This window comes from Montipora foliosa, chromosome 10 (genome assembly GCF_036669935.1).
Source record: "Montipora foliosa isolate CH-2021 chromosome 10, ASM3666993v2, whole genome shotgun sequence".
Lineage (NCBI taxonomy): Eukaryota > Metazoa > Cnidaria > Anthozoa > Scleractinia > Acroporidae > Montipora > Montipora foliosa.
Window position 1 is genome coordinate 18739805 of NC_090878.1, and position 15000 is coordinate 18754804.

At 40.3% G+C, this 15000-nt stretch overlaps 1 protein-coding gene across 1 annotated transcript in view; it reads right to left on the bottom strand.

The window, feature by feature from the left end:
- The window catches only part of LOC137972587 (tetratricopeptide repeat protein 28-like), a 12415-nt gene extending 5868 nt beyond the window's left edge, over window positions 1-6547 (bottom strand). The window contains exons 1-2 of the mRNA XM_068819329.1: window positions 5755-6547; window positions 3747-5703 (exon numbers count right to left, since the gene is read on the bottom strand). Coding sequence (XP_068675430.1) covers window positions 3747-5703; window positions 5755-6547 — 2750 coding nt within the window. The remainder of the gene's footprint in view (window positions 1-3746; window positions 5704-5754) is intronic.
- Between the last annotated feature and the right edge of the window lie 8453 nt (window positions 6548-15000).

Genomic DNA, 15000 nt, shown 5'->3' on the forward strand with positions numbered 1-15000 from the left:
CCAATGATATTATTGTTTTGTGGCGTTGTCGTAGCCTTAGCCGTCGTCATTAAACTTCTTCCTATCTGAGTTCGCTGACGGAGAAACTGTTGGTTATGGCCCCCAAATTCCTCACAACGGGACATAAACGAAACTGGAAACACAGGTAGTCGAATCTTACAGCACCGCCCCAAACAAACAAGGTTAGCAAGATATTTGTTACATCTCCAGAGCAACATAAACAAACGGGTATACTGTAAAATACGGCTTGCGGAATTGGCCAATCAAAGCGCGTGTACTATTTGAAAGAAAAAAGTTTTTTTTACTTCAAGTGAACATACTGCTTGGAGGAAGTAATGTTCGTTTGTGAAACCAATAGCCCATTTCCGAGTTGCTGCATGCCTCAATTTCAAAGCGAGTCCTGGTGCGCAACCATTCAAATGGAAATGAGTTGCGTATTCTTATGCAAATCAAATTCATTTGCCTTACACTAGTTGAGCACCAAGACTCAATTCGAAACCGAAACAAACAGCAACTCGGAAATGGCCCATTCAAACAGAAAATGTTTTTGTCGTTGATGACGAGGGGACAATACGACAGTCTTCTTGTATTCCAATTGCATCTTTGATAAGAAAGGTCACTACGAGATCACATTTGGGACGACGAAATGCAATTTGTACTTGTGAATTCAATTGCCGTTTTGAACATCGGTCGTATAGCTGCGACAATCTGTATCACAGCAGAAATCGAAAGAGAGAAGTGACCCTGGTAATTTAAGTAGTGGTCTCTTACCGACACCTGAAAACCTCAGGAAGCTCTCGACGGGATTCGAACCCATGACCTCTGCGATGCTGGTGCAATGCTCTACCAACTGAGCTATGAAGCCACTCATTGCAAAAAGGTCCATTCGTTGGGCTCTGTGTGTTCCTGTGGCGAGTGAAAGACTAGATGAATGGAATATACAAATGTATATATTCGAAATGCGGGTTATAGACGAAAGCGAAATTAAAGTGATCCTCTGCATGAAAGTGAGATTCAAGTTGACTCGTCTTCGCGGCTCTCTCGCGGCTTAAGAAAAACCTCTGGGACCACAGTACACTTATCTCAACAATTTCCCAGAAAAGTAGGAGGATCACTTCTCTCTTTCATCTATAACCCGCAAACCTCAAATATATACATTTTATTTATTTCATAACATAAATCATTGCCTTTCAGTGTTAGTTTTGTTAAGTACCTAGCAAATTTTCAACTTTCCATAGCTTAGATATTTTTTTAACCAACAAGAACACGTGTTCAAAAACAACTCCAACAACCCCATGAAAAACGATTGACAAGTTCATCAGTTTTTTTGTGGACTTAACATCGTGTTACCAATCAAGTTGTCAAAACTTCAGCTGTCGGAGAAAACAAATACACAGTTACGCGATTACACGTATTCGTTTACAAGCTAATGAATTACTGCAGGATTGCAAGCAAGCTTGAATATTTTTGGGGAAAAAAGAAGCAACAAAACTTGGTAGACAATCTGTTGACTAGCTGCTTGTTTGAAAAGTCCGCATAATACTTTCCTCAGTAGTTACGGTAGCCAATCTGCGCTCAAGTTGCCATTTGTGACGATTATATCGACGGACAATAAAATAGACAAAGTGCTCTCCTCGCAATTCTCTGTAAGTAAAGCACTGGTTAGTCAGTTTTCTCTTCTAAACCTCATTAGAGTTTTCATATGTTTATTTACAAAATAACTAGACTATGACTATATTACCTCCTATTTGTTTTTCTTTGATAGCTCATTACACCGACCATTTGGATTAAGGGGTTTCCTACTAAGTATTCACTGGTCAGTCTATGCATTGATTGTAATCTCCGGACTAGTTTGCGCTGAAAGTTCTAAAGGCCCATTTTCACGGTTTAAACATGCATTCAACGAAGTTGAATGCATATTGGGCAGATGTTGGAGGCAGAAACAAAAGTTGTGCCGAGGCCGTCCAAATGGTTTTAACATGGCGCCAACAATTGCGCCAAAATTTTGAACGCGAGGAACAAAGAACACGAAACAGATTCTCCCGTCCAGTTGCGGCCACCGTGGAGCATGGGTGTGTTCTACAAAACGCTGAACGAACTGTTTAAACGGCTTGAGCTCCAACTAACATTTACTAGAGCAAAATAAATGTCGAATCGATGTTGAATGAAAGTTTAAATCAGTTTAAATTTGATACGATACCCTTTCAATATTTTTACTCTTTCGACAAAAAAATGATGAACTACCTATTCAAACACTCCCAACCTTTTGTTCAACAAAATGTTGACACTTCCAACCTTTTGTTCAACAAAATGTTGAAGCAAAAGTGGAAACCATTTGAATGGGCCTTAAGACTAAGCAATCAAATATTCCTACTCATTAAACTTTCAATGCATATTAATTAAGAGATCAAACAACACTTATTTTCTTATTTTTAACCGTCTGGAAGTTTTCCCTCAGAAATTGTCCAACAGGATCACTCAAATGCAGACGTTTCCCTAAGACAAAATTTCTACAGTCAATTCACTTTTCGTTCACACTAATAGTCCATTTTCGAAATATCAAATATTCAGCTTGATGGTGAGGCAGTGAGAACAAGAACAATGGAAACACGTTGGAATGAATGTGAAATATATTTGCACATTATCCACTTTCCTTTGTCTTTGTCCTCTAAACCTCTCTTTCAAGCTGACTTTTAATATACCGAAAAAGGCCTATTACGAGATCAGTTAACTCGATTTTCATTTCCTAGTTTTTTACGTTCTAGAAATTTGCCTCAGGAATCGCCTTGGCCCCCGTGTGGCAATATCTTAGAAAATCCACGTTCTGAGAAACTTCATATTTGTTTGATTCTGGAACCTTTTTCCTCGAATAGAAACGTTACGTTGAGTTGGCTCCCTAAAAAATAGTCTAAGGAAATGTACATTTTAGACACTTCAGAGAAACTTGCCATTACTTTGACTATGAGCTCTTTTTCGCACCCTTTTTTCACAGAAAGAGCCAAAAGTCCTTCATCTTTAAAGGTATACTAATTACTACTGATTAGAAGACTAGAAACCTAGTTTTTTTGAAAAAAAAAATATATCATTGACATTTAGTGTTCCATTACAGGAATAAAAAATAAAGTCTTCCTCGAACTCTGTCTTTGTCTCATAGTCAAATGGAAAGCTCGTATGCGGAGCTTAAGAAGAAGTTATGATAATTGCTACCAGTAAACTAAGTCTAAAAACGTACTTTTAAACAACATTTACATGTATTTGGTCTTTCTTTAATGTTCTCAATAACTCATATACTCCAAGTGAGGAAAATGACATTGACACATCAGAGCCCAGGAAGTAGTTTTCTCAAGTTTTGGACGACGTTTCTGACAAAACAAAAGGTAAGAAGGAAAAGAGAAAAAATAGCGGGTTAAATAGTGATTAAGAATTTCATTTGGTTGATAAATGAATAAAGACAATGATTTTTATCCATAAAACCGTTTGTACATACATGCGTTTTCTTAATAGAAAAAAATTCCTATTCAACTAAGTATCACTGAGACACGTAGACTATAAGCCCTCAATATCTAACTTAACTTTACGCAGATAACCAGCAATAAGAGATTTCGTTACGCTCCATTGCAAACAATTCTTTGCAGGAAGGAAAGTACCCGACTCGGTGAATGTGAACAAAAATTATTTTAGTCGCCAGCCAAGGCAGTTCGTAAAATAAGTACGTTTTTGAAGCCATTTTTCTTTTAAAAAGTTACCTTTTTCTCTCGAACACTTGCCGAATACAAACCTGTACAACATATTTCGTTTCAGTAATAAAAATTATATTCGAACAGCCCTTACCATTCTTTTCCAGTTCTTGTGGCCCAAATTCAAACGTGACATCATCGCCAATTAGAACAAATGGCGCCCAGTATTTTATGGCGGAATACCTCTGTGTCTCCCGAAGAGATTTCATAGCATGGTGAAGAGCTAAACTTGCACTTTTCCTGTCTGCCAAGTGTTGGTAAAAACTATTCATGAACAGCAAGGTCGCCTCATCATCAATTGCCCAGAGTGACACCAAAACAGACCGGGTACCAGCACTCAGGAACGATCTGGCTATTCCAACCACACCCTCAGCTTTTACCTCTCCCTGACCACTATGACAGCAACTCAGCACAGCCAGCTTTGCTTGAAGACGAACTGCATGAAGATCGTTCATTGTTAACATGTAATCTTCCACTTCGGGTATCTGGGATGCGCGCTCTGGATTTGGAGCCAAAACAATTTCTCCAAATTCATCATCTCCATGAGCAGCAATGTGGATTAAAGCAACTGACTTCATTCTTTTCAGCACCTCAGCTTTCGTTGCATTTTTGCCAGTGAGAGGCGCGGTCTGCAAAAGTTCTCCAATCATCTCCACCTCTTTTCTCGCGCACGGCAACTGTTCAAACATGGGACCACCGGTGCCCCAAGTGATTTCCGTCAAGCACGGATCGCCCACGAGTAGCGCTTCACCGTTAAAAACATTAAATGCACTTGCGATCAGTTTCAAAGCGGACAACGAGGGAACAGTACGGATCCTGACAGAGTCACTCAACGCAGAATAAGGAGCCAAGCAAAATGGTCCATCAGGAACAAAGATCAAGTCATCACCCTGGAGCAGGTCTGCAATGGGACTGATTAAAAAATCATACAAGGACTGCAAGGGGCTGTCGGACACGCTGAAAGACTCAAAGGATTCCTCAACAGCTTCTCCACTGCAAGAGAAGTGGCTGCGATGTCTGTGTACTGAGCGATTCTCGCATCGGACAACAGCCCCAGCGCCAATCTGTTTGAAAATATTCTTTATCAGTAAGTCAGCACTTCCAATTTTGATTTCCTTTTCCCTATAGTTTACTCCGATTCCTCCTCTCAGAAGCCAAAAACTGATAGTGTTCCCTTCAAGTGCTATGAAAACTGTTTGTAAGGGCAAATATTTCATAACAGCGGAGATAGTTTCCGTCGTCGCAACTGCCAAGGAAGGTTCTCCATCAAATCCAAATTGCACCTGCAAAATGTCTGTCAAAGCCTGTGCTCGTCCTTGTTCAGCAGCAAACAAAGCCTCATCAACCTTTCCATTCTTTAAAAGTGCTCTCCATAGAGCTGTGTACGCAAACTGATATTTGTCGCGAAAACTTATTTTCCACGTATCTTCTGATTGAAGAAGACGCCTTGTTTCATCGAAATGTTTTATGCTCAGACGATAAAAATTAAGGGCTTTGCACAACAAGCCTAAACTTTCATAAACAAGACCAAGGTTATAGCAACCGGTTCCCTGTTCTACTGGATCCTCCGTTTCCTTGCAAATAGTAAGCTGTTTTTCGTAAAGGAGAAGAGCATTTTCAAGCTCACCCATTCTGCTATAAGAGCTGGCGAGATTACCAATGGCGTTTCCCTCGCCGGCCCTATCCCCTACTTCTTTTGCAATGCTAAGATGATGTTCGTGATACTCTATGGCTCGCTTGAAATTGCCCAGACTGTGATAAGTGTTGCCGAGATTACCATTGGCCACTCCCTCCCCGACCCTATCTCCTACTTCTTTTGCAATGCTGAGATGTTGTTCGTAATACTCTCTGGCTCGCTTGAAATTGCCCAGACTGAGATAAGGGTTGCCGAGATTACCTTTGGCATGGCCCTCCCCGGCCCTATCCCCTACTTCCTTTGCAATGCTAAGATCTTGTTCGTAATACTCTATGGCACGCTTAAAATTGCCCAGACTGTCATAAGCGTTGCCGAGATTACCATAGGCCTTGCCCTCCCCGGCCCTATCCCCTACTTCCTTTGCAATGCTAAGATGCTGTTCGAAATACTCTATGGCTCGCTTGAAATTGCCCAGACTGTGATAAGTGTTGCCGATATTACCATTGGCCTTGCCCTCCTCGGCCCTATCCCCTACTTCTTTTGCAATGCTGAGATGTTGTTCGTGATACTCTATGGCTTGCTTGAAATTGCCCAGACTGAGATAAGCGTTGCCGAAATTACGATTGGCCTTGCCCTCCCCGGCCCTATCCCCTACTTCTTTTGCAATGCTGAGATGTTGTTCGTAATACGCTATGGCTCGCTTGAAATTGCCCAGACTGCAATAAGCGTTGCCGAGAATACCATTGGCCTTGCCCTCCCCGGCCCTATCCCCTACTTCTTTTGCAACGCTGAGATGTTGTTCGGAATACGCTATGGCTCGCTTGAAATTGCCCAGACTGCGATAAGCGTTGCCGAGATTACCATTGGCCCTGCCCTCCCCGGCCCTATCGCCTACTTCCTTTGCAATGCTAAGATCTTGTTCGTAATACTCTATGGCTCGCTTGAAATTGCCCAGACCGTGAAAAGCGTTGCCGAAATTACCATTACTCATGCCCTCCCCGGCCCTATCCCCTACCTTTTTTGCAATGCTGAGATGTTGTTCGTAATACTCTATGGCTCGCTTGAAATTGCCCAAACTGTAATAAGCGTTGCCAAGATTACCATTGGCGTCTCCCTCCGCGGCCCTATCCCCTACTTCTTTTGCAATCCTAAGATCTTGTTCGTAATACTCCATGGCTCGCTTGAAATTGCCCAGACTGCAATAAGCGTTGCCGAGATGACAATAGGCCTTGCCCTCCCCGGCCCTATCTCCTACTTCTTTTGCAATGCTGAGATGTTGTTCGTAATACTCTATGGCTCGCTTGAAATTGCCCAGACTGAGATGAGCGTTGCCGAGATTACCATTGGCGTCTCCCTCCCCGGCCCTATCCCCTACTTTTTTTGCAATACTTAGTTGCTTTTTGAAGTACTTTCTGGCCTTTTTAAAATTGCCCAGACTGTGATAAGCGATGCCGAGATTACCACAGGCTTTTCCCTCTCCAGCCCTGAAACCTATTTCCTTAAAAATCCTTAATGCTTCTGTGTAGTCCCTCTTAGCCTGTTCAAAATAAGCCAAGCCATAATAATAACCACCCAGATTGAAATAAGCAATACCCTCCCCTTTTCTGTTTCCTTCTTTTCTGGAAGCGCTAAGCTCTTGTATATGCTGCTCGAAAACGTTCATCTTTTTGTCTGCCATTCTTGATTACAAGAACTCTTGAGAACAAGGAAGGTCGTCTTTGAAAGAGAGGGCACTCCTTGAAAAATACGAAAGAAAGCATGAGAAATTCAATGCACTGTTCACAAATGCTGCAGGTACGTAGCCAAACCAACACTAAAGAGACTGCCGGTCATTATGAGTGTAACAAAGACAATTTTCTGCTGTTGACGTCAAACTCTTTACTTCTTTTGTTGAGCCCTTTGTCTGATTTAAACCGAATTTTTAAAGCCAGAACTGACCGCAGGCGCACAATATAGACGTATTTAAATGGCATAAATTTGTCCCATATCAGACTTAACTCAGCCAAAGTAATACTGTTGTCTTTTTGTCATCATATTTTCCTGATTAAATCAAATTGCTCGTGAGATACCACTGTTTAAAGCTGGTGGTCAATCACTTTTTATGACATACAGACTGCTCTAAATGTCCCATGGATTTTCAAAGTTGCTCTAGAAAGTAATTATCTATAACCGTGTTGTAAGTAGCTTAAATAAATTACAGCACATTTACATTACACCACATCATCACAGTATACATTACACTAAGTTTACGTTTTCTCTACTTTTCGCATTACTAACATTTTACCACTGATTGACCTGTACAAGATGTCATCTTGCGCTTGATTGCAGTGAACATGCCATAGGTGTGTGTTTATTTACATTATAAGGCATTTATTACGGTGGATAGAAAAAAGTCTGCTTCATAAACGTGAATACTAAGGTGTCCATTACGTCGGCGTAATTTGTTTGGTCTCACGTCCATTGATATATGCACCCGGGCTCCGAAAGGATCAATTCTCGTTCCCTTATTTTTCTTATCCTACGTTCATGACTTCAGAGATGTATTCAACTACCAGACCTGATTTTATTTGCAATTGCTGATATGACGATGCTAGTCTCTTAGGTCTGATTATTCGGTTACCTAGTTCAAGGCAAAACTTTCGGAAAACTAATTCTTTGTTCTATTTATGCATTGAGAGAAAAGACGTCATTTTTCAATGCAAATCTGCATAAATTATTAAAGAACTGAACAAATCCTTTCTTGGAAACCCTGTATTTCTCAATTGGCTTGCAAAATCTCTGAATCCTACAGCATTTAATTTCAGGTACAGTTGCTTTTCTAAATTTTGTTTAAGAACTCTGTACTACTGTTTAGTTTATCCTTACAGTTATTATTGTATTATTGTGCATGTACAGTCAAAATAGTTCCGAAATCAATCACGGAGACCCAATCTTCAAAGAAATAGAACTATCAAATTTTCGGATATTAAATTACAAAAACTGGGTAAATTTATGTATTCTTATGAACATTCTCTTCCACCATCAAGGTTCTATTCAGAATTTTCTATTGAAAACCACGTCTATGACTTTTTCACTAGATTTGAAGAATGATTTTCACCTTCAACTCCGTAAAACTATTCTTCGCAACTTCAGTTAACTTCCAAGTACTAGAAAGCTTGTGGCAGACGAAACTGGTGCATACTTCCTTTTTTTGCCATGGAAACACGAAATAAACAAACCTAAAGCCTTAGAATACCCTTCAGATTTATCAAATTGTATGGCACCCACTTTGAAATAGGGAGACGAGTAAGGCATCGAGAACGCTATCTAAAAACATCATTTAGCAGTATTGTAATAATCTCGTGAGTATTGCAAGTCGTTTGGCGTGAAAAGTGCACATAAACATCCCGGAACTAAATTTGTCATGAACGCGTTGCTGGTGTTTGGGGAGAAAATTGAAAAATTATAGTCAGGTGCTCTCGTCCTCCACGAGACCTCAAATTTGATCATTTCACATCGTTGTCAAGACGAGAACAGCAAAGAAATGTATCAAAATGTAAAACGCACATGCAGCGCGTGCAAAACTTATTGTTTTTGCTCATTGAACTTATTGTTATGTTGCGTCCTTGTAGCCGTTGTCGTTGTCGTTCTTCCTTAGGCCCAGTCCACGCACATCCGGATATTTTTGAATCCGCAACTCTTTCTTTCCAGATTCAACAACAACAAGAACTTTATTTCGCATTTGAGTGGTTTACAGTGATTGAAAATACCTAAACTAAACAAAGAAATGAAAGAAGAAACCAAAATATTCCCATCCAAACGTAGCGTATTCAAATCGAATTTGCCCCGAACACGCATCCGAAGCGTATCCGGATTCACGCTAGTACTCAGGACTCCTCAAGGATACAGAGGTAACAAAGCACGCGCCATACAGAAATAAAAAATATTGCCCCTGGCAGCCATCTTGAGAATTTATCTCACGGTAAGGAACTGAGCTCGATCTTGTTACGTCATCCGCATAAAAGAATTTCCGGCTTTAGCTTACCCGGGGTTCGGATTTATAGTGGATTAAAAAATATCCACTCTGGAGAGCGTATTCAAAAAGTTTGGCATACGTTCAGGAACTATTGGACTGTGACATCGTAGAGGTCAATGGGTCCGCACCATGGGTCACCCCAATAGTAATCATTCTAAAGGCGGATGGTGACATTCACGTGTGCATCGACATGAGGCGAGAAAATGGGTTCATACCCAATATCAACTGTAGATGAGTTGCTACACAACATGAATAGTACAAAGGTTTTCAGCAAGCTAGTGTAAATACATTTAGCTGGAACTCCAGCAGTCAAGGGTCACGCCAGATCACCACCCTCGAAACACACAAAGGCCATACAAATACACAATTTTAAATGTTTGGCGTAAGTCCAGCAAGTGACCTCCATCAACATGGGATATCCATTGCTCAACATGAGATATTTACACGACTCTGCGCAAGACCATGGAATGCCAGAAGCAGCATGGCTTCCCTTTCAATGCTGACAAATGCCTGTTTAGTTTACAGTGCTTATGGGTATCATCGTGTCTGAGAAAGAAATCGGCCCGGGAGAGGAAATAGGTAAAGCTCTCCAAGAAAGAAGGGAGCATGTAAGAGTCAGCAAAGTAAGAAGCTTTGGAGGCTGACTAATTACAGCAGCACATTCATTGCCCGTTTCGCTACCATCACAGAGCCGTTCCAAACCCTGCGCCCGCATCGAACGTTGAGTGATCCACCTACAATCCTTCAATGTGACTGACTGGCCCTCTTCCCTGTTTGATAAATCACGACAAAGCAGCAAAGCATCACAGAAGAGTATCCGATTTGCAGCCATCAGGGCCACACGTAAAGCCCTCACTACAATAGCCTCCTACGTCTGCTGAAACGAAAAACCACTTCCGTTCAACGCCACTATTTAAAGAAACCCAATAAGCGAGGACCAATTGTGTTGTGCATAGCCAATCACATGCTGTGAAAGAATGCCATACAGAACACGAGTTCACGCAAAACTGGTAAACAGCCCCTGATTGGTCCGTAATCCACCAACGGGAGTGATTTTTGGTTTCCGAAGATGTTAGTGGGGGAGTGTATCACTACAATGGAAGTTGAGGAAACATCTGCAGTGGATGAAGAGTTGAAAGCTCTGAGAAAGGCAATAAAAACTGGTCGATTAGAGGAATGCAAGGCTTATGCACCAGCTGAAGGTGAACAGTGTGTGATTGGGCAAATAGTCCACAGATGTACCCACATTGTACTACCAAGCAAGCTAAGATCTCAAGCAATTGCCTTGATCCATGAGGGAGGGACACGTGGGAATTGTCAGGACAAATCAAAATCAGAGAAGTAAATTATGGTGGCATTGTATGGATAGGGCATCGGAAAAATTCTGCAAATCCTGCAATGGGTGTCAGCTGGTTGCTCGTCCAAATCCACCAAAGCCATTGAAGCCAAGAGCATTGCCAGAATGCCATTGGCAAGACCTGGTCGTAGATCTTTTAGGACCACTCCCAACTGGACACTCGATTATGTTCATTTGTTGACTTCTACAGCTGTCATTATGAGTATCTGGTCATGACATCAACCACCAGTGAGGAGCGGTTTATTTACAAATAATTGCAGCAGTTTCACTAGCAACCTTTGTGGCTTCCTTAACGGTGTTGACAAAAGAATTCGTCTTACATGAAGGGGTTCCTCTCCACTAACTAAAACATTCACTAATTAGCAGGACATTGTGTGTGTGAATGGTGAGTTGAGGAAAAATCATAGACAAAAGTTAGGGTTAGTCTGTAAAATGAGGGGGAGAAATTCACAACTCTCAACCCCACAATAAGGTTAACAAACTCTGTGTGAAATTAAAAACCTTAATTTCAGGAACAGCCAGATAGTGCATGTGCGATAAACGTAATCAAGGAGGAGAGATGAACAAATACATGATCATGGAAATTATTCGCTCTTAAAAATAGGAATAATAAATGTGAAAAATCTTTGCACCAAAATCTTCGTTCTTTAAAAATATATGAAAAAAAAAAAAAAAAAAAACTAAAGAAATCCCATGGAATATGAAACACAGGTTCGACGAGTTAAATCCAACTATCCCAAAGGTAAAGATAAGTTGACTGTGACACCATTAGGCTCGTAAATGGCTGCGAATCTTCAAGGGTATAGCGCAACCGAGCAAGGGGGTTTTCTGGTCCAGCGCTGGACCTCTACCCGAGCCCCTCGTGCCGAGTCAAGAAAGGAAAAAGAGAAGAACAACAAGCCGCAACTCTGGACAAAAACCAGCACTAAAAACCATGGACAGTACAGACTAACACGACCAAAGCTTCCAAATCGATTAACCAAAAATGGAAAGTAACTCTTACCAAAAACACAACTCATCATGTGTATCATGGACGTTCTGAAGCAAAATTATAGTTTAAAATAAAGAAAAAAAAGAATACCTTGTTACTTACATGGAAGAAAAAGCTGGCAAAAATTTCCCTTCCCTCCAAAATTCTGCGAAGTATCCTGTAAACGTCAGCCTTGCTTGCGACAAAAGAATTCAAATACGACCCAAACTGTACACATGGCATGGGTACGAGATGTTGGAAAGAGTAGATCTGGGAACCAGTTTGACAAAACATGGATCGTGGAATGCCCAAAGCAATTTAAGATACTACTACGAAATTAGGAAGCTAAAGAAGGGGCAATGACCCAGAAAAAATTTTTGCATAAGTGAGATTGTATAGCTTCTGATCCAGGGTGTGTTGCGGCAGTAAAATCATTGGTTCTTTTGAATGGAGCCAGTAAAAATCCCGTCAAGCATGTATAAATCATTCGTTCCTTGGATGAATCCTGGAAAAAAGCCGATCAGGTGTATAGATTATTCGTTCTTTTGGATAGATCGTGAAAAAAAAAAAAAACCCTATCAGGTGTCAAAACCACCTGTTCTCTGGGTGGATCCAGGAAAAAATCCTCTAAATTTTTAAGCTAAAAAACTGAAAAATGACATCGCCCTACGTAATCCCATAAAAAACATAAATAGATTCAGAATCTATTGAATCAAAGTAATAATAATGATGACGATGAACCATCAAAGCTGCCTCTGAGTTAGTATCAAGTTAATGAGTTAGAAAAATAAAATTTAAATTGTATCTGTGTGCATAGTAATGTGAAGTGTGAACACCAAGGCCAACAAAGTGTTGAACTAGGACTGATGGTGTATCCCTGCTGGTAGATACAATATAGGTTGGTTGTTTAATAGTAATACATAAAGCAGCAGAAAACTAAAACCTCCTTCATTTAGTAAAAATTCAAGATATACAGCATTTACTCACTTTCTCGATGTACAAGGAAAGAATAGAAAGCAGTTTACGTCGATCAAACAACAAGCAAATAATGTATTACACCGTTGCAGCAACTCATGTTACTAACTACCTTGCAATGTTCCTCTTTAAACCCAGCTGATCAAGAATAATAAACACCACTGCAAAATAAGTTAAGGGATAAACGTTGGATTTTTTGCGTGAGTGCTTCAGTCACAACTGAGTGGGTAGTATCGAAAACGAAGCACTCGAAAACGAGGAACTAAGCGGGAAGCACCCAAAAGATCGAAAACGAAGGACCCTAAAACGAAAACAAAGCACTCAAAATTAGAACACGAAGCATCCTATTTTCCTTTGGAAGATCGCCTTTGTATTGCCTAGTATCTTTTCACTATTAGGGAAGCTTGGTTAAAAAATCATAAGAGCCTACTGTCCCGGCACGAGATTTATTCACTTCCGGTCTTCTTCTGCGGCTTAAAAATGTCTAGTGCTCCCTAATATTATTTAATTCATGCAACAATAGTTTGTTAGATGTGGGACCAGCAAGTTATGAACGTTTTAACATTTTTGTCCAGGATTCTTGGTTAACTTCAAGGGCTTTTAAACTACATTAAAGGAGTTAAATGTGCAATCATATGTAATCGGAGCCGCCATCACGTGAGTCATATATTCATAAGATAAGGTGAGAGGGACCAGTGTTGGTCGAAACGGATGCTTGTCAAAAGCAATAGTTTGGAGTGAGGCCAAGCAATAGCTTCGTGACTCTTTCTAACATTTTAATTTAACGTGGCTGTTCCATTATGAAGTCTCTCGGTGAAACATTGTCTTGTGGGAAAAGCGATAACTTTCATAATACAAATCTGAATAGATCTGGAGCGGAAAAAATTGCAAAGTTCGACAAAAGTAACAAATGGAACAGGAAAATAGAACAAGAAGTCATTTTGTAGTCGAACAAACTTGGCAAATTAACGACACTGATCAACACGGAAAGAGATCAAGTGATTGTTACCCAAATGATTAATTGTTCCATTGCTTCGAACTACTGATGTCTTATTCCTATGCGGTTCAGGGGCCGGTTGCTCAAAGCCTGGTTAGTGCTAACCGTTGGTTAAGAGGTAACAAAACCTATAGGTTTCCATGGTATTTAACGCTGCTTAGCGCTAACCATGCTTCGAGCAACCCGGGCCAGGTCGTTAAGGAAACGAAAATATATAAGGCTCTACCCTTGCTTAGCTTCAAAGGGACTGTGTTACGAATTGTATAATTAGCCAAATCTAGCGACTGGGAACTGGATACCAAATAGGGGGAAACGTAAAAATGCATTGTGTCTACTTAAAACATTGAAGGAAGGTTTGAATAAAACATCAAATACAAATAAAAGGAGGCAGGGCATAGGCCAAACTGAAAAAGACTAAAATGGATTGGAATTTGGGTTTTTTTGAAGTTGTTTAACCCAAGACCTTTTCATAGTTTATCTTTGTTGTTTGTAACTTAAATTCTGTATGCTCCGCAGACATATTTTGTCACGAATTCATACTCATTCTTACTCATCATTTGCTTCGTAACTCCCTCCATTTTGAATCTCAGTCGATAAGAAAACTAAAACTCTCTCCATGTAGGAAAAATTCAAGATACATCATCTTACTTTCTCGATGTACAAGGAAAGAATAGAGGGTAGTATAGGTCGATGAAACAATAAACAGATAACTATTACACCCTTGCACCAAGCTAATATTACTAATTACCTTGCAATGTTCCTCTTTACAAGCAGTTGAGCAGGAATAATGAACACCACTGAAAATAAGAATTTTTTGCGTGCGTGGGTGCGTCAGTCACAATGGAATGGGTAGTATCGAAAACGAAGCACTCGAAAACGAGGAACTAAGCAGGAAGCACCCAAAAGATCGAAAACGAAGGACCCTAAAACGAAAACAAAGCACTCAAAACTAGAAAACGAAGCACCCTATTTTCCATCGCTTTTGTATTGCCTATTAGAGAAGCTTAGAAAGAATCTATATTAGACGCTATTATTTTAACATGAAAAATGTTCATTTCCGGTCTCCTTCTGCGGCTCAAAAATGTCTGGTGCTCCCTAATATGATTTAATTCATGCACCAATGGTATTGTGTTTTAGATGTGAACCAGGAATTATTAGTGTCTTAACATTTTTGTCCAGGATTCTTGGTTAACTTCAGGGCTATTAAACTACATAAAAAGGGAAGAAATGTGTAATCATATGTGACCGGAGCTGCCACCGCATGAGTCATATATTCATAAGATAAGGCGAGAAGGACCAGTGGTCGTCGAAAC